Raw genomic sequence first — 21560 nt, forward strand, 5'->3', positions numbered from 1 at the left:
TTGGAAGTTCCTGAGAACCTTCTGCACTAAAAGAATTTTTACCCCCAATTCAGACCAAGAAGGGAATAGCCCATACTGACAGTGAAAAGGCAGAGGCTCTGGTAGACAGCATGGAAACCCAATGCAACTCCTCTTATGAAAATTTGAACATCAATGTCATCTACACGATTCACCGCCGAGTCAGGCAGGGCATAACACAACAAAAGGATGACCTAAAACCAGTCACACCCACTTCTCCAACAGAAGTTATAAATATCATAACCCACCTGAACAGCAATAAAGCTCCAGGTTCAGATGGAATCACAAACAAAATAAGCAAACTATTCCCCAGAAAAGCCATTGTACACCTAGTCAACATAATTAACGCCATCCTCAGACTGAAGTATTTTCCTTTAACATGGAAGATAGCGGATGTCACGCCAATCAAAAAGATTGGAAAAAACACCAAGCTCCCTGAAAGCTACAGACCTATCAGTCTTCTGTCCTGCCTTGGAAAGATCTCAGAAAAAGTAATACTTACAAGGCTTCAATCAGAAACGGATAAACTGGGTATAATTACAAATGAGTAGTTTGGATTTAGAAAAAACCACACCACCATTCAACAGATCCACAGGCTGATTGAATTTATCTCCGAAGGCTTCAACTGGAACCTTCACACAGCTGCGGTCTTTTTGAATGCTGCGAAGGCTTTTGATATGGTGTGGCATCAGGGTCTTCTCTACTAGCTCATCACATTCAATATGCCTAATCTAGTTAAAATAATTCATTCATACCTCAAAGACAGATACATGCAAGTCAAAATAAATGAAACTGTGTCAATCAGATGCAGGGTCCTGGCGGGAATGCCGCAGGGCTCACTCCTGGCCCCTTGCTGTTTTCTATCTATATAGCTGATATCCCTCAAAACCCAAGCTCAACAATCACTGCATTATAGCAGATGATACTGCATTAGCAAGTACCATCTGCATATTAGCAAGATCTCTCAGTCCCAAACTAACTATCAAAAGACTCCAAAACAGTATTCACACACTGGAAAAATGGTTGATGGACTGAAGGATCCAAGCAAACCCACAGAAGAGTTCAGCCATACTGTTCACTAGAAAGAAGCCTCAAATCAAGGAAAATATACCTTTACTAGGAGTTAAGATCCCATGGCGGAATAAAGTCAAATATCTCGGCGTAATTCTCGACATAAAACTATAATTAACCAGTCATATAAAGCACATAAGTTCAAAGACATCCAAAGTAATAGCGCAGCTCTACCCCATGATCAACAGAAAAAGTAAACTGGATACTCAGAACAAACTACTCATATACAAGATGGTAATACGCCCAATCATCACTTACGCATCTCCTGCATGCAGTCATACCTCGAACACAAATATTCAAAATCTACAAAGAATACAGAACAAATGTCTGAGAATGAGTCTAGATTCCCCGTGGTTTATCAGAAACTCCCAGATTCATAGAGAAGTCAACATTCCCTACATTACATCCCTCCTTCACGACCTAGCTGAAAGGTTCTTTATCAAGACAATTAATCATCCGAACTCACTGATCAAGCAAGCTTCAGACTACAAAGAAGCAGATTTCTGCAAATACAAAAGACCCAAATCAATTCTATGCTCAGCTGAACACAACTAATCTCACTTCCCTTTCAGGGCAAGCTTAAAGCTCAATAATTTCTCCACTCAAAGAACTTTCCTTTTCCGACAAAGAGAAATATGAAAAGCATTTATGCTTCACCCATCAAGTCAGTACCGTTATGCGTTATGCCTTAGTATCTCCACGTTTTGGTTTGCTTCCCACTACGAGACCTCAATAAAGGTCGAAACCGGTCTGGGTAGTTAGTGGCCATTTCCTTAATGCATAGCAGTATACATGTCCGCAAGGAGATGTGCTTTACATTATGGAAGATACTGAGACAAGGAGTGATGAGAGCTTGGTCCACCTTTGCTCGGATTTGTCTAGTGTTGCACCACCTTACCTCAGTCCTGAAGATATTTTCAGGCGCAAACTTTGTTTGCTTACACTTGGATAAAGGATTAAACTATATTAATTAAAGTTTAAGCTTGGAAAACTTCTTTCCGCACTTGCTACGCTAACAGGAATTGTTAGCATCGACGGCGCCTACTGCAATATGGTTGAACGAGCGCCCTTATTAAGCCGTGCGTTTGGCAGGCTGCCTTTATACTACACCCTGTCGACGGTACTGTAACCCATAAAGGCAATCTTAGGTTTGCTTTTCTTCCTGCTCATTATGAATCATTGACAAAGATAAGTGAGACTTCATGTTGGTCCTTCGTGTAGAACTAGACAGTGATGTATTATATAAGCCAGCTATGAACAGAAAACAGAACAAAACGAGACAATCTGGAGAAGCATTGTTATTTTTGAATCATATTAGAGTTGGATATCATTTGGTGCATGTACGGGATAGCTTGATGTTTCACTGAAGCCATCCTCTCCCTTATTTTTAAAATAAAATATACATAAACATTCCTTTTAGAAAATGTTTTTCCCTGTATACAGTATAGGCTACTATGCCATTACGACCATTTCGCTGCGCCTCCCCTCCTTTCAACACATAACACTGCCAGATCTTCTGAGAATCAATTTATCACTTACTATGCAAATGAAGATGAATTCTCAGTAGACATGCCCAAGAGTTTATTACTTATAATTATCTTTATAAAAAATCAATGATGAATTTATCAACGGTTAAAGTTTGCATAATTAAGATTAACTTGAACATAACACTGTAGTCACTCAGCTGAAACATTTAAAAAAATAAACGATTGGACCAACATTCATAAACACATAATTTCAAGATCCTTGGTTTAAATATTTGTTATAGCGAGAATTAATTTGTCTTCTTAACGAGCTTGTTGGCAATGTGCTGATGCAGCAGCTGTGATGTACCCATTGCCCGGTAAGCCGCCAATTATTTCCCATTTTTCAGTAGAAGGGCAGAAGCTTATGATGTCTGTGACCATCTCGATTTTTTCTTCATCAGAAATCCTCAAAGCGTTCAAAACATAAATGGTATTACCTAGAAAGAATCGTAATGAAAACATGCATATATTTCCACAAATCTCACAGCAACCATCAAAATAATAGCATTAAAATAGTGATGGAAACATGAAAATCTGCGCATTGAATGGTCAAAACTATAATACTTACTAACAGTGGTGGCAATAATAAAATGGCAGGGTGCTGGTAAAGGAATCGACGGTAACCATTGAGTAGAGGTGGTGTCGTAGCAGTGGTTGTCGGGAACACTCATAAGTAGAGAGCGGCTGCCATGTTGGCCTTGTAGCGAGCTAGCAATTCCTCCGAGAGCGAATAATTTTTGGTTACACACCACAAGAGTAATGTAGCAACGTGGATGGGGTAACTTGGTCTTTTTGAACCATCTGTAATAGACAAACACAACAGTCAAGTGCACTGTCTTTATTATTCTTCTTGGTTACTAGGCATTAAGTAACATGTTGAAAAGGAGCATTATCAGCCTAACCAAGCGTTATTGCAGATCCCGACTAAGTAGGATTGGGCTCGTGACGCACCATAGAAATCCCCCCATTTTAATTATAAGGGAGGTATCGTTATGTTGTGTGATTTAGAACGATGTTTTCGGATATCGACACAGAAATTAAGCACTAAAACACGACAACTTCAGTCATCCAGGAGAGAAGAAAGGGGGGAGAACTGGTGGAATCATCATACTCCAAAGTTTCAAAACTAAGTTTTTCTTCCAAATGGTTGGAGTCCATTAACGTATGTCTGGTGTCTCCGAACCTTTCCAATCATCTGTTCATCCGTGTAGACTTCGTCCGTTTGTCAACAAAACTGAACCTTCTCTCTGAAGGTAATCAGGGGCGCCCCAGTAGTGTCCGGCACCTGTGTGCAAAACTTTAGTTGGCGCCCCATATCCCCCCCCCAATAAAAAAATCACTTTAAAAAAAACGTGTTTTTTTTAAGTATTTCCTCCTCGTTGGCGCCTTTACTATCCTGGCGACGTCGCACACATTGCACATATGGTCGGCGCGCCTCTGAAGGTAATACGTCACGTACAGACACGTCATTCGAACCTAGTCTACTACCGTCCCCCCCACAAAAAAAATAAAAAACGTTAACAAATAATATCAAACTCCGCTGGAATGGACGATATCATCGACACCACCAGCGAAAGGCCAAAAGACAATATCGAAAATGCGACACATGAATTGACACCAAAACAAATTTGCGTCGTGCCGATATCAGCAGGGAATTATTCCCCAATCCGCTGAACAGACGGTAACCGGTGATGAGGAGATAGTGGCTACTTCAACACTTCCAAACTCACAAAATAATCAATGTCCAACTGAATGTTCACCTCTGATTCAGATAAACAGTTAGTTGTTTGACAAGATCATATTTCACTTAGCTGAGCTGATTAAAGAAATATGCTCCATCCATCACTCTATTCTCAACAACTAGGGCGATGCATACTGTTCTATGAGAGACAAGACCTAGCAGTGGGTGGAAATCTGCTTCCAAGCACTGTCTGGGAGAGCAAGTTTATCATTGCCTTTCCAGGTATCACACAGATCCAGCTATTTAAGAGAAAGATCAAGAAAACAGCGGTTTATATTTCATTTGCAACTTCAAGTGCCAAAATTGTCAAATGCCTTAAAAAGAATGAGGTAAAAAAGTCTTGTGGCTTATGCAGCCAGTAAACAGCATAGCAAGTTCAGCAATCGTCAGCCTTTTGCTTCATGCAAGAAGTCAATGAAAACGCAGTTGAAGGCAATCCAAGTGATCCATTTTAACTACAAATAAGAACACTGCAACTAAATCCACAGATTGGACTTCGCAAAGCGGGAGACACAGAAAGGCATTACAGACGTGATCGACGGTAGCCGATGTGCATCTATACGCAGCTTGTTGTTAATGTATTTATTGCGAAACAGATTTAAGCTTAATTATTGGTTTCATCACTACTTTGAGCAAATTTGTTTTGTCTCGTTAAAAAGCATTTCTATCATGGGTGAAAGCACCCCAGAGAGGTCATCTTTATCGTATATAACATAACAATATGAACATTACCTTTTCTCTGTGCAGTCGAAACAGTCGACACTATCCATCAGATGGAGTACACCGTGGCGCATCGTCATCCCTCCAGCCACCCAGATGAGACCTTTGTACACGGCAACACCCATTGCAAACCGAGCATCAGGAAGACCAGGTTCCACTTCTTCCCATTTGTTTGTTAATGGAGTGTAAACTTCTACAGATTTAAGGATACTGCAAAGAAATGAACGCATTAGTGTGCCGGTTTTGAAAGTAGGCCATTGTGTGCGATTTATTACAGAAATATGCAAAAGAAATCGATTCAATATACTGCAGCAGTAAAATATTATACTTCCATATTCTCGGTGATGCGATATTTTTTTAATCTCGTGACGTTTTTTTTTTAACTGAAATGTTTCAGAGATCACTTCTCATTTCATTTAGCTTTTATATAAGCGGCCCTTTGCCGAGGAATAGAGTTCTGTGCAGCCTTGCTGTGTATATTTAGACAAGTATTCATGGAACACTTAAGTATTCTGCACGAAGCATGGAATCTATAAGCATTCCATGTTTTATACCTTCACAATCCCTGCTAACAGAGGTGTACAACGAGCTTTCATTACTCCCCCCACCTAAAAAAATAAATAAATAAATAAAAAATTGCACCCGCGAAAGACTGGACGGGAATTGTACACTAGATTTCTTCTCCAGTAAATATCCATCCGCGATCAACATGGTTTACTTTTTTAAAATGCTTATTAGTTTTTATCTTTAAACTTTTATTGTTATTATTATTGTTTTACTACGTATTGTTAAATTGTGAATGAAACTATGTTGTGTAATTTATTTTTTTTTATTATTCACATTTAACATTGCTTATTATGTATTAATCATAATTTGTATAAAGATTATTTATTGTTCCTTAATTAAGAATTACTATTTAAATATTTATTCTAAACTTAACCTACTATTAATTTATTAAATAATAATATGTGTAGAAATTTATAATAACTGAAATATATATATGATGTAACGAAAAGTATTATTATAAATAATTGTATACGTAATGAAAGAGCTGATTATGTAGCTCAAATATTCTGTTTATTCTTATTTGCGAAATTTTAATGTTATGTAATCACTTATGTAAGAGTAGAGCGTTATGTTACATTAGCGAAATGTTTACGTTCATGCGTTGTCATGGAGACGCATGAAATAAACAACACGAGTCGAATAGAGCGTGACCTTCGGACTGAAAGGGTTGGAGAAGATATAGAAGATTATTAATTAGAGAAAAGAGAGAGAAGATTATTAATTAGAGAAAAGAGAGGAAGTTTTTGCGGAGCGGAAAGGAAGGTAGGATACAAGCAAAGGAAGTGGAAGAAAATTATAAGTTCTCTAGGGCAGAAATTCATGAGAATAGTGTTTAGAAGTGAGCCAAAACATAGTGAATCATATACTTAGCTGCAAGTGAAATCAGCTGTGGTTATAGAGGAAAATTGATGTCGTAATCGGATAAATAAAGAACTGGACATTCAATGAGAAATTCTGATTAGTTCCAGTTAATCTTGGATTACGTCTTAATTCTGTGTTGCCCTGAGAAGAATATAATGAACTTAACTTGTTGTAGAAAAGTAAACAAGGAAGGATATCAGTACCTTATTGCTGTTTTTTTTTAGAGTAGTGAAGCGCGATTAACAATAGTTCAGTTAAAGCGTTGGAGAATTTTATTTAATGTGTTCCGCTAACGTAAATAAGTTAATTCATAAGTGTGTTCACAACTAATTGATGTATTGAAGATTGTATCTGGTAAGAGTAGTCATACTTGCTTGTTTATTCTAACATTAACATATCTTCGAAGTTCAAAGTCCGAAATAAGATTGCTTGGAATATTGTCTACCTTGATTAGTGCTTCCTGTGAATTTAAACATTAAGTACAGCTGATAGATTTGTGGAGACTGATTAAATAAGAAGTTTCGTTTTACTAACTTGAGTTAAGAAAGCTTGTGTTATTGAAGCTGTGAATTGTATGTGAAAGTTTAGAACGTTGAATTGGCATGAGTGACTTAGCAAGATGTATTAAGTTGATTGTATTGTTTCATTTAAAAGCAGAATTCTTGTATTTGTTATATATCATATATTAAATGTTTTATTTTGTTAATCTAAATATTGTGTTTGCCTGAATTCTTTTTTTATTGCACCGTTCATAAATATTCGAATCTTGCAGGAACCCCAAGTAGAATAGTAAATGATTCGGCCTAATGAGAAGACTGCTAACTTAATTAAGAATTGATCGTACTATTTTATATAGACTAATCTAGAAATAGGGTGGCGCAGTATAATTATAAATTTCCCTACTTTTGGATCGGTGATCAATTCGCAATTAGTTATTTTATTTATAACAGTGACTTGAAACTAGATGGTAAATTAGAACACAACATGAAAATAGAAGTCACGACAAATGGCGCAGTCGACAGGACTGTCGACATCTAAAGAAGAACTGAAACAAGTGGGACTGCTAAGAAGCCAAATAATCCTTTAAATAAACATTTTCACAATATTAAAGTCTAGGATAGATAAAACATCTTTAATAACCAAGGTGACAACAATGCTTTTATAATAGCATTGGTTTAATCAGGACCGGCGGAAGCGGGCATGCGGTGCAAGTGGGTGCCGCTACGAAGGGGGAGCAGCCGCCGGGGCCGTTCATAAGTTCATTTTTAAGAAACAAAATTTTTATCATGAAAACAAAAAATTCTTAGGATGATCAATATTAAAATAAATAAGGCCGGTACCGAATAAAAATTTAAAAAAAAATGTATATTGCCACCTCTTTGATCAGCCAGCTGTTTACAATTTTCCAGCGAGAGCAGGCTAAATGCTTGCCTACAGAATGTTGTGTCTACTGCAGTCTATCTAAAGTGAAACGGTGAACAGTTTTTATGCGCAGAAACGAATTTTCGTACAAAACATTTGTTGCTAGTTAACCAGTCATATGGTACGAATCTCAATAGACTACTGACAGTAGCGCAGTGCGGAATATTATTTCGTCTCTGTGTCGTCTTGTGTAATAATTTCTTGTGGGTATAAAATAGAAATCAAAAATTAAAAAAAAGTTATCCGGTGCACAAAATCGTAAGCGTCATGCTGCGAAAGAAGCAGATGTTAAGAAACAAAGCGGGGCTCTTAATAAATTTGTTAAAATATTAAAATATTCCATTAGGCTAACAGTCTGTGCGGTTAGCCTAGTGGCTTTGCGCTTTGCAACCATATGCATGGGGAAGGAGTGTCCTAGGTTCGATTCCCGTCGGAGACGTGAGGAGCTGAAAGATCTTCCTCAGCCATAGCCAAGTTAGCCGGTCTTGGGCGCAGGCAGTAGGGTTTTTCCGGCAGTCTATCTGGTGTTTTTCATCCCACAAGCAGGCAAACCGGCCCCGTGAACACACAGGGATACAGCCAAGAATACCTTGAGGCATAGGAGTGACCATTCTATCCTCGTATTTCGGTTACGAAATCCAAGCATGCTTGGAAGGTTGTGGGCCTTAAAGGCCTGTTAAAGCCATTGGGATAGATTAAAATATTATGATGCAGATTGTAACTAACTCGATACATCAGAAATCAGAGTTGAAGAACCGTGCGCATCATCCAGTTTGCATGAAAGTACTATTGCAACTATTCAACAAGATAACAAGATACATGATTTAAGTGAAAAATAGTTAGGAGAAGATTTAATTGTAGTTGACCACGAAACTAACACATTCTTAGTCTCTGTAAATTTAGAAGATCCAGGTGAATGGGGAAATGTTGATGAAAAGTTCCGAGTTGTTTTAATTGAAATGGGGCCTGTTCAAAAGAAAAATATAATATATCCCAGAGATATACAGGGTGTTCGGGATAAATTTGACATATTTATAATTAATTATATTTTTCCGTAAGTTACATGTATTAACACACACTTCTCTTCATTTAAAAGTTTGGACCCTTCTTCATTCATATACAAGATGTCAGAAAGGATGGATAGCTGGAACCCACCTGAATCATGGAAGAGAATAACTTGTATCATGATGATTCGTGCCCGCCATCAAAATAAGGATATTACGACTGCTGCCCAATGCTCCCTGAATACAGTAAAAACAATCAGGCATGAACTAGAGACTTGCAATGGTGACTACGAGGATGTAGCAAGAAGAAAGATCCCTAGCAGACGATCTGATTGCGTTTACAGCAGAATTCCTCGCAAATCTGCAGGAACAGCTGTTGAAGAACCCTGGCATTGGAATTCGGGCTTTGTTCGTGGAGTTGCTAACTGTAGTCAAGCCCTGGATAACAAGGGTAGCCAATGGTAGGCCGTATGTATGGCAGCAGGATTCGGCCCCTTGCCACACCTCTGGGAAAAGTCAAAAATGGTTGTCTGAAAATTTCTACGACTTCACCAGTCCAAATGTTTGGCCTCCAAACTCCCCAGACCTTAACCCCATGGATTATTTTGTATGGGGCGCAGTTGAAAAAGACACCAATCACACTTCCAGTAATACAAAAGCCCAGTTAATGGATAAAATTAAAACAGTTTTTGCGGCCCTTCCCAGGGAGACTGTAGCATCAGCTTGTTCGAGGTTCCGAAACAGAATTGAAGCTGTGATCGATGCTAATGGTGGTTATTTTGAGTAAATCTTGTTGATAGTATTGTAATTAACTCTGCTGCCTGTAATGTTTTTTTGTCAATTCATTAAATTTAATAGATACAAAGAAGATTTTCTTTTTCCTTACGAAACTGTCAAATTTATCCCGAACACCCTGTATATGGTCATAAATTTGGCGACACCTATTATAATAGAAAAATGGAAAACGGTGAGCTCGTGCCAAGAACATGGCTCATTTATTCCGAAACTTTAAATTCTGTTTTTGCTTTTGTTGCAAACATTTCCTACCGAATCAGGTAGTCTTGTAGAAGGTTATGACGATTGGAGAAATGTAAGTACAACTTTGCATAGACATGAGACTAATTTAACTCACATGCAAAATTTCTTAAAATGGAAGGGAGTTGATAACAATTTAAAAAACAAAACTACTATTGATTTCCAGACTCAATGGAAAAGAAACATTGGACGAGTTTTAGAACGCTTGATTGAAATTATAAAATTCCTTGGTAGCCAAAATTTAGCTTTTCACGGATCATCTGATAAATTATATGAAAGGAATAACGGCAATTTTTTAAAATTAGTCGAACTGTTTGCGAAGTTTGATCCCGTTATGGAAAATCATGTTCAAAGGGCCCTACAAGAAAACAACAGAATACACTATTTGAGTAAAGACAGTCAAAATGAAATACTGGAAACTTTAAAAAACGCAATCAGGGATACAATTTTATTATCAATTCGAAAATCTAATTATTATTCCATAATTTTAGACTACACACCTGATGTAAGTAAAACAGAATAAAGGACCATTATTATTCTCTTTGTTTCCCGTGACAATGCAATTGTCAAGATTAGGGAAAATTTTTAGGTTTTGCAGATATATCAGATTCCACAAGACGTGGTTTATGTGCAATAATAATGGAACAACTGGAAAAATGGAACATTCCCATTGAAGACATACGAGGTCAAGGGTATGACAATGGGACAAATATGAAAGGGAAAAAATATGTGCCGCAAAATTTGCTTTTAAACAAAATCCCTCGAGCATTTTATGTGCCATGTGCTGCTCATTCTCTAAATTTAATCATTAACGATGTAGCCAAAGTGAATGCAGATACAATTAGTTTCTTTGCAATTATTCAAGAAATATACAATTCCTTTTCATTCTCTTACAAACGTTGGGCAATCCTTTTAAAGTTCGTAAAAAAATTAACATTGAAACAGCCATCAGAAATGCGATGGGAAAGTAAAATTAATGCAGTCCGCCCTCTACGATATCAGTTACGAGAAATTTACGATGCGCTTTTTGAAATTTAAATAATGAAAATTTTAATAAAGAAACTCAGCATGAAGCACAAACATTATGTGCTGAAATAAAGGACTACAAATTTATTTGCTGTCTTATAACTTGGCATGATTTACTTAACAGAATAAACCTGCGAGTAAAATGCTTCAAGATAAACATATGAACATTAGACTTGCTTTAGAATCTATCGAAAACTTAAAAATATTCTTACAAGAGTATCGATCAGATACAAATTTTAAAGAAGTTCTAAAACGGCAAAAGAACTGAGTGAAGAGGTGGATGGAGAACAAGAATTTAAAACTGGTAGGGAAGTCCGACGACGAAAGAAGACACGAGAATTTGACTACGAACTTCATGACGAAACGCCACAATCGCCAGAAGATAAATTTAGAGTAAATGTGTTTTATAAACTTCTAGAGGTTGCAATGTGTTCGTTAATAGAATTTGAACAACTATAAACATATTATGATGAATTCAATTTCTTGTATAGATTACTACAAATTAATAACGAAGATTTACGAAAAAATTGTGACGATTTAGAGATTCTCTTGAAGGACGGCGACAATAAAGACATAAATACAATAGAACTATATGACGAGTTATGTGCTTTCCGGGATATTTTTCGGAAGGATAATTTAAATATTCAAAACCCTTTCGATATTCTTAATTTTATTGTGTCCAATAATTTATCTTTCCCTAACTTTTCAATTGCTTTAAGAATACTATTAACCTTACTTGTTAGTGTAGCGAGCGGTTAACGTTCCTTTTCCAAGTTGAAATTGATTAAAACCTACTTAAGAACAAGTATGTCACAAAAAAGGCTTGTTAGTTTGGCGTTAATAGCTATTGAAAATGATATATATGTGCGGAATTAGACGTTAAGACCATTATTTCTAATTTTATGAATATGAAATCAAAAACCCTAAAATTTTAATTTAAAAAAATCAAGTATATTTACGTAATTTAATTTATTTTCTGTTATTCTGTAAAGATGTTATTTTTTGAATACTTATATTAAATGTTCTAATTATTTCTGAATTCTTTTCTTATTTTCTCATTCTTTTATTTTCTTTCTTTTCTAAAAGAAAATAAAAGAAACTCCTTTTATTTTCTTTTAGGAAAATAAAAGGAGTTTCTTTTATTTTCCGAAAAGATAGTTCCACTTATAAAAATTATTAAAAAAATTTTACAAGTTACTAAGAATTTAGTAACTTGTAAAATGAAGAATTTTTTAAACTTTAGTTCAAATAAATTTTAACTTTAATTGAAATTCATTTTAAATTTTGTTAGTGATTCGGGTCGGTGATAAGGCTTATATTCAACGATTAAAGTGAAATGGCTTTATCAAAATTTGCTTTAACTTTTGAGAATTTTTTGAATATTCGGGGTTTTTAACTATTATCCTGCCTAGTCAACACCCCCGGTTCGTTACATTTAGCGAACCAAGTGTGGCTGTTCTGTCAAAATTTATTTAAGAAATTTCAAATAATTTAAATTTTTATTACCGTAAAAGAAGCACACACACTCGGATCGTTACAGGGGCGCTTAGATAGACAATGTATGCGGGCGGCAAAGACCCTAGCGCTGACTCTGGGTTTAATAATAAATAAATACATAAAACCACAAAACCTGAACTATATTTTATTTCTTGGAGTCACAAATCTGCATTGCTTATTCGACACCGCCATGAGTTGGAATCTTTTTATAATTCGGTGTTTAATTATTCGAAGCATTTCGTAAACACCAGTCCTGTTCGTTTGTTAAAATGGTTCGGTACTTTGTGTTAATTATATTCATTTGCAAAAATGCTACTTTGCACAAATACATCAAATTGCAGGCATGCAATTTTGTTTTCTCTCACAATTCCCTTAAAATCTTATTATTTGACACCTCCAGGGAGTCCAAAGACTCATTGAGGGAGAGTGTGCCAACAGCATCGAAAGACTAAACCCTTCCAACTACTAACCGCGCTCAAATGTGCTTAACGTTTTGCGTGAGCCATTAGTAGCAGAGGCTCTACCAATCGATCAACCTTTGCTGGCTTGATAATTGTTGCTTGGCGAATATTTGTTTACCTCAAGAATATCCATGTTTGTTTTGATATGGATAGTTGGATTATTTTCCTGTGGGTTAGATAATCCAGGAATTCAAGAACTCAAATAATACTCTTTTCAGAACGCCAGTACGCTGCGTGATAGTCTCACAGTCGGCGATTAACTTTATTTACCCCTAAAAACAAACAAGCCAAGATGGGATTCAAATCCAATTGGATGAAGAGTAGAGCCAATGTTCATTTGACAACCAACCGGAACGACGGCTGCAGTCTTACTGAAACACTTCTTTTTAAACTTTAAAGATTATTGACACGTTCGCTACTATTCGGGGTTTCAATTTTTTAACTCAGAAAAAATCATCAGCTAACACCTTTTTTTTAAAAAATCCCATATAGGGGTAGGCGAGGCCGTTTTAGCCCTATCTAACTTTTGAAGATTGAGTGGGCAGTTTAATCTCCACTGGTAGCCAATCAGAGATAGCTGGCCCAAGGCTATCACTAATTAAGCGGCACCCAGTGAAGAGACAGCTACCAAGTGCCGTCATCTAGTACCACCTATCCCTAACACAATATTTTTAATGTCTGAAAATAGTGTGGGCTCTACGGTCGATTTCTTGAGTTTACGGGACGAAAAACCAGAGGTTTAGGTAGAAAAACCCCCCATGCCCGTGCAAGAGATCGATTAACTCGAGAACCAGTCGAAAATAAAAGGCTTAGAAAAAGTTCCTCTAGTCGAAACTCGTGACCCTCTTTCTTCGGGCAGTTTGGTGCTGAGGAGTGTAAACACCACTTCCACTATGCTCCACAGGCCCATTTTAACTCTGAATATTTTTGAAACTCCTGGTATTGTATATTGGTCTTCAAACATTTTAATTTGAATTTGTAAATTGAAATTTGAAATTTAACTCACTCAAGTAGCGAGTTAAGTTTTATTTAACTCGGCAGGAACATTCCTAAACCAATAGTAAATGTTGTAGAACATCCCCTTGTACAAGTGATTATAGTTTTAAGAGCTTGCCCAACACTTGCCAGGTGGCATAAAGATTGAGGCCAGTTGGACATGCTTACACTAGAGAAAGCAACGCTCAGTTGCTGATGTGCAGATTAGAATATGAAAGAAAGTGGGGAGGGGCGTTATAAAAAATAATTCTATTTCATCTTGCTTTAATATATTTCTAAAAGCAGTTGCTTATGCTATGCACTATCATTTAGAGCAAGTGGGAAAACACAAACGAATACTGAAATAAAATGTAGTTATGGTTTTGTGGGTGTTCTGAAAATCGGGACTTGACTGGCCTAAATTATTCATTGCAATTAAGCTCTGTTTACTTCGCAGTAAGAGGAGTGTTTGCCAAATAATTTTGTAATAGTGGACACCGAATGTGAAATAAACTAGACGAAGAGAAACTAATATTAAAAGCAACCATCATTGGTCCTGGTCTAATGCAGACATTTGAAACATTAACTATGAAACTGCGAGACGTGCCTTGATTCAATCAATGTCCCACGTAAGAATTTTCTGGAGTGCATGGAGGAGGGCACTGATTCCCTTAAGAACAAGTTCTTTTGCTAGTATTTATCATGAACTGATGTTCCATGTAATGTCGAAATTGAAACTATTCTGGTAGTGACAAATCACATTCTGAGATTCCAATCTTTTTGCCAAGAGCTCAAAATAGACGTTATGTCTAAAAGGCAGGTTTTAAAAGAAATTAGGGATAATTCAAATGCCGGATAAAAAGTTTTTTTTTTAAATGTCGATAAATTCTAAATGAATTTTTCAGAACGAAGGATGAGAGAAAACAACCCGAGCAAAAAAGTAATTTTACTTATTTTTCATTTTGAATTTGTGGGAACAGACATCATGAAATAGAAAAAAAAACAGAAATTGTTGGCGGTCTAAATTCAAACTAAATCATGATTAGGATTCAGTGGCAATCACAAAGCAAAAACAAACTTAATTTCAACTGAGGATTCGTCTCTTCCACTTTCTACGCAAGAAAAAGATACTATCGGCGGTCAGTCACGACTGGGTTCAGATTCATGCTGTCTTGAAAAAGGCAACGCAATGTCGATGGTTGTTCTTAACTACTAGAACTTTCCATTCTGTTCTTAATGCGAAGGGCATTAATACATCCAACTCACCTTTCTTCATCTTTGCCTCCCACAACAAAAATGTGACCACCTAAAATTACTACTCCGTGATGTATTCGGCAATGCGTCATATGCTTCATGGGAAACCATTGATTTTTCCTCATATCATAGCGATTACACATTCTTGTAGGCCTCACCTGGAACTCGTCATCAGTGGGAAAACCCCCGCCTGTAGAAAGAAAGTTTGAAACGCATTTATAATACTACAATGCTTATTGCCAACCAAATAAGTCAAACTCTACTTAGAAAAATTAACCAAGTACGTCGAAAAGATTAGGCTGTAGAGAAATAAAATAACACATCGTTCGAGTGTACGTGATTATTCCTAACAATAATTATCGTATGATGATACAACGGCCGTGAGTCCCCTTGACGGGGAAGTACGGCACCATCTCAGTCCCCCCAAATTTTATCCGGGCTCGAAACTGGAATAGCTGACGAATTAGAGCTATGGCCGGGTCAGTATTCCTGGCTGCAATCCGTGCGTGTTCATGGTACCAGTTTGCCTGCTTGCGGGATGAAAAACCCCAGATAAACTGGCGGAAAAAACCCTGCTGTCCACGCCCAATACCTGCTAACTTGGCTATGGCTAAGGAAGATCCTTAAGCTCCTCGCGTTGTCGACCGGAATCGAACTTAAGACACTCCTTTCCCAGGCATATGGTTATATATTATTATTCCTAACAGATAAAGATCACGTCCAGCACGGTCTTATTGTAAACCTTCAAATAACTAAAGTGGAACATTCACCGGAAAGATAGTTGCTATGAGTAATCGGATGCATTCTGTTTTCTCATGTGACAGAAGTAGCGTAAATGAGCGTAAAAGAATTCCGGACAGCGATTTCGTTTAAAAGTTTTTTCTCCTCTGCAATGACTATAATAAGAATTGTTCCTAGCTAAAAATAATGAGAAATTCTAATCACCAATGCACTTGACGTACGTGGCTTCCACTCTGCCTCCCACAACATGAAAGTGACCTTAAGCGGCTCCATAGCGAAGTAGGCTCGAAAAGACTTGCGTTCGATTCTCGTCATGAGGAAAGGAATTTTTATATGGAAGGTGTCAATCAAAAACACAGAAAGTTTGGTTTTTCATGACGCATACGAGAAAATCGCGGTTATTTCTAAAAACTAACAAATACAAGCGTACCTGCTTGCATTTGAATTTTTGTTTACTGGTACGACCCGGCTAGGGTCAATGAATTGGCATAAGATTTTTTCAGTTATGGAATTGTTTGGTGTAAAAGTTTTTAACTTTTCTTGGGTAGAGAGATAAAACAGAGATCTGCTTCGGAGGTTCAGTTATAATATAAGATACTGATGTAAATGGTTAGGCCACATGTTAGCATTCCACCTTAAATCACCCATGTTTGTAAATCTTTCTGTCCTCCAATGAGTCACTTTCTTAACACTTCTTTAATCACTAATGTGCGGTAATAGAATTAAACATGGTTAGACAGTCTAGAAGAAGTAAATGACGTCGATAATAGCAATATCACTGATTGGCTGTGTTTCGGGATCCTTCAACTACGTCTTGACTTCTTTAAACTCTACATCTAAAGTCGCTCTCTTGAACCCCTAGACAACCAGAAGCTCCTTTATATCCAGAAACTGCAGCTGCATATTCTGGGTTGTGTGTGTGTGTGTGTGGGGGGGGGGGGGGGTGGCGGTTGTGAAATAAGCCCATTTGGTGTTGTTTTGCATAGCATCCAGTTTCCACGTCCACGCACCTAGAAATCGTTTCATTTTTATGCGAACACCATTTCTCACTCTTTCTAAAGTAGGCTTGCCAGACGTCCCGTATTTTACGTCGAATTTTGCTGTCCCATATTGTACTTGTAGGGACAGCCAAATGTCTCGTACTTTTAATGAAAAGATAAAATTATAAATATTATGTTAGGCAATTATAATTTTCAATATTCTTTTTGAATAATCGAACTTAAATTGATTTGTGAGCCATAAAAACAATTCGAGGAATAGTGTTTACAGCTTACGGCGGCAGCATGACGGCGACGGTCTCTTTCATTGGTCGCTTTTTATTTAGTATAAGCATTTTATTTATAATTCTGTACAGATATATTTGGCATTTGCGTATTTGCAAACAGTTGTTATTTGGACATTGTGCGGTGCGGTATCGGTACAGTACGTGGATGTTATTACAATAATTATTAAAAAATAATATCTCACGTTTTTCGAATGTGCGATATTTGGTTATTACATAAAATATATAATTAAAGGTAAATTAATTTCTTTATTAATTATAGAAAGGTAATTTAATTTCTGTTTCTTTCCTTAAGCCCTTAACAATGCCAAAACGAAAGTGCATTTTTAACGATGATTATTCGAAAGAATGGAATTTTATTGCAAAAGGAAAATATAACGATGGAGTTGAATGCAAAATCTGTAGACTATCGTTTAGTATTGGACACGGGGCACGATCGGATATTACACAACACATTAACCCTCAGAAACAAATTGAGAATTTCGAGTTCCAGTTCCAAAAGTACTGATACTTATCTTGTAAAACCAAATATTATTATTTTTACGGCTATTTTGCCTGCTTTTGTTTAGGAGTGCCCCTTTTTAATGTCATTGGCTTTTTACTCAAGAATTCTTAGGACATTGCAGATGTATTTTAGAGACAAATATATGTAGCATAATAGAAGACGATTACCTTTTTTTTTTTTTAAATGTTGTTGCCTGTCCTCTTTCTGCGGTGTGCATACTTCTGGGAGGGTTAGGCAATGTGAGAGAATTAATTTGAAAAAACCCGGGTTTTTTGTATAATATATACATATTGTTTTTAAGGGTGGGCAGAGTGCTTTTTTGTAGGGTGGGAAAAGATGAAAAAGGGGGCTGAAATTAGAAATTGCTTTTTAGGGGAAGGGATTATGGGGAAAGGGAGCCTGGGAGAGGGTTGACGGGGTGCGAGCCGTTTCGACCGTGTGGGTCGAAACGGCTCGCACTCAACGTCGTCTGAACTCATGGAGGAAGTAAATGCTATGGCATGTCGGCTTGGTGTTTCTGCCTTTGAAGTGTTCGTGTTATCGCCTATCGGTCGGAGAACTTGTGACGAGAACTCAATCAACATCCACCGACCCTACATAATCTCTGAGTGTTGGAAGCTCCACAACATAAAAATTAGGTAACGTATCTCCGATCAATAGGCGATAACACGAACACTTCAAAGGCAGAAACACCAAGCCGACATGACATAGCATCCACTTCCTCCATGAGTTCAGACGTCTACTTTTGAATAACTGGAAAATGAATTCTCAAATATGGGAATGGATTTTTCTAACAATTCTTATGTTAATTTTGTTTTTCATTTTGAAATATTACAACAGTACTACCCTTAAAATGACTTAACGGAAAGAACCAAAACTTACCGATCGTGTAGATGCTATTGTTCAAGTACGCTATGCAGTGCGCAACGCGAGGGCCTGGAAGTGGTTTTAATCGGTCCCATTCTTTGCTATCGACGTGGTAGCACAAGAAATCGTTACCTGAAAAGATACAAAATTCTAAGCGATTCCTCACCATAAGTTCTTTCAACAATCACTACTGAATGTTATTAAAATATTTCCTGGAGGAAAGGGAGAAATGCGCCCAATTTTTAGTTGGTTCAAAATTTGAAGTGATTGAATCTGGGTGTTTATAAAAGGTTAATTATGAGCACACACGGGAAAGCAAATCTCGCGAACAGCATGACAATGATTGCAGGCAATATAATAATAAAAAAATGTGCGTTCGAAATAGTACCCTTGTATATTTAATAACGTTACCTTGAATCCAGAGCTCCTATTATGCTCTGGACGCAACTGTAAAACTAATTACAAAAAGTCATTTTGCAACACAATTTGCATCATTCCGAAACGTTTTTGCCAATATGGCGGAGAGGAGATAAATAAATGATATTTTATAAGTCGTCAAATCTGCATTACACTTATGAACGCATTTCATCATTTTGAACAAATACTATTCATCGAAAAACATTTTTATAGTTTAACTGCAAGTGTGTCATATTTAATCCCAAACAAATGCTCTTTCAACTCCAGAAAGATTGTAGGATTTAAATATTCAAATTAGGAAAAATAATAAAAAGGAAATAAAAATTTCAACATGTATCTCGTTTCATTTTGTGCGACAAATCGCAGAGACGTCTAAACGCTTTTCGTTTTTCCTTCATTTGCAGATTTCATCCGTGACGTGTGTAGGTGAGATCTTATTGCAGGACACATTTCGTCATCTTCACTCCTGTGAGTTCGTTAAAGGAGTGAAAATCAAATATGCCCATTACTCCCTAAACATGATTTTCCCCACACATCCAGATAATTCAGTTTGCAGGTCAGAAAGCGGAGACTACTCTCGACCAACCAGGCTACGACGGATTTAACCATTCTAGTTCAAATAATTGAGCACAGTAGCCTAAGAGCAATGACTTTGGCATCTCGTTTTTAACTGTTATACAAGAAAGGTGTTTTTTTTTTTTTTAAAAGACGAACAAGTTCTTCTGCTATAAATAAATAATGCCAAAATCTTAGACTAAAAATCGTCTTTTGAAAAGGAGAAAAGTGGTGCAAGATTGATTTTCCCAATATAATTGCTATTTTACTGTTTTCAATAAGTTCCCTCTCCTGGTTCTCGATTTAGAAGGGAAAAATCTCCCTGGAAATTTATAAATGACTTATTATAATTAGGTCTACGCATCATTTGCCGTTCTCCCGTGTCCTTTACAAAATTAGCAGATGTGCTGTCTCAGCATTATATCATCAAAAGCCTGAAATGCATTCTGCGTGGAGGATTGCATCACAGCCATGAGAAGCAGCCTCATCTTTCACTACTGATGCTCCTCTGTTGCAGCAGATGAATCATTAAGACTGTTTGAAGTCGAAGAGCTCCATCTCCAAAAGGAACAGGAAATAAAAGGCTTGGATAGAGTAATAACTGGGATTCCACTGTGTTTCATTAGTAACCCTTCACAATGGAGGAAATCTCAACCGATGGGAAATTCCCGCTAACATTACATGGAATTCTAAAAATCGACCATACCTTCTTCCTTTTCATTGTCAGTTTTGGCCGTGACGTATATGACCTGGGGATAGTCGTGTTGCGTTGGAGTCTCGCCTTTTATCTCTCCTGTGTAAGTTGGGTGGTCGGCAGATAGAGCACTACAAGCCGTTGAGCCAGAGTCAGCACTAGCAAGGGTGTCAAGACGGGGTTCTGACAGATGATGGCTCAGCGAACTTGTGTCCATTGGTGCTACGCCATACTCCACTTCCTTATCTATTTTGTTCATGGAAGGTCGACGGTGTTCAGCGAAAGGGGAAATGGTATTCATTAGCTAAAAGGAGTAAAAAAGTATTTGGACATTAGTTTTCATTTCTTCAGCAGAGAATTAACAGAAGTAAATTACTTTAGAATGAAATTATGTCAAAAAAAACGAAATGCTTCCATGGCAATGAAAGGTTTTGTTGCTATCATCAAGAAGGAAATGGGCAACCGGTTGTAACTACCAATATTCTTTGGAATTGAGTCGAGTTAAATGAATTTTGAAGAGATAGACAGAAGAAGAATGAAATAACCGATATTTTAGGGTGCCAAAGAGAACAGTTTGTTGGGATAAAAAGTTTTACCAGAAGCAAACTTTCTTCCTTGAACATTAGATATTCGAGGATGGGCAAGACTCATCCTCTTTTTAATTTTTTTTAAACGCTATTTAACTTGGAAATAAATAGCGATTTCATATCTTATCCATACAGCCCACTGAATTAGAAACCTTTATGCAGATATATGTAAACATCGCATAGCAGTGTATATGCAAAATTCTTGCTCACGTGGGTCACCACGAGTTCCAAGCAACTATTTAAGAATGGTGATGGTCAGTAATCACCAATAGTTTTAATCATAAGAACAAAGGATCTGTGTTAGTTGATAAATGGTTTATTGTGTTTGTTGTCTGGTTGTAGTTACAATTAAAACTGCTTTAGCCAACATTTATTTAGAACATCTAGAAAAAGTCCTCTTCTCATCTATATTCCCTCAACCATCCTTTTGGGTAAGATATATAGATGACATCTTTACTGTATGTCCTCACAATAAAGACTCCTTACCTTCTTTTTTAAACAGTATCAATTCCTTACATCATCGTATAAAGTTTACTATGGAAATGAAAAAAACAACCAGTTATCATTGTTAGACGTTCTCCTGATCCGATCACCTTCAAATACTCTTACAACTACAGTTTACAGGAAACGTTCACAGGTCTTTATATTCTTAAAGAATCTGCCCATCATCCTTGTCAAGAAACAGGAATCATAAAATGTCTAATCAGAAGAGCCAAAACTAATTGTTCTACTTC

At 36.9% G+C, this 21560-nt stretch overlaps 1 protein-coding gene across 1 annotated transcript in view; it reads right to left on the reverse strand.

Moving 5' to 3' along the window:
* Positions 1-5084: 5084 nt before the first annotated feature.
* Positions 5085-21560, reverse strand: part of LOC150101141 (kelch-like protein 40) — a 40267-nt gene continuing 23791 nt past the window's right edge. Inside the window, exons 7-9 of the mRNA XM_090402173.1 lie at positions 20252-20543; positions 15191-15368; positions 5085-5286 (exon numbers count right to left, since the gene is read on the reverse strand). Coding sequence (XP_090258299.1) covers positions 5085-5286; positions 15191-15368; positions 20252-20543 — 672 coding nt within the window. The remainder of the gene's footprint in view (positions 5287-15190; positions 15369-20251; positions 20544-21560) is intronic.

Source organism: Typopeltis vanoorti, chromosome 12 (genome assembly GCF_054136105.1).
Source record: "Typopeltis vanoorti isolate ZY-2024b chromosome 12, IOZ_Tvanoo_1.0, whole genome shotgun sequence".
Lineage (NCBI taxonomy): Eukaryota > Metazoa > Arthropoda > Arachnida > Uropygi > Thelyphonidae > Typopeltis > Typopeltis vanoorti.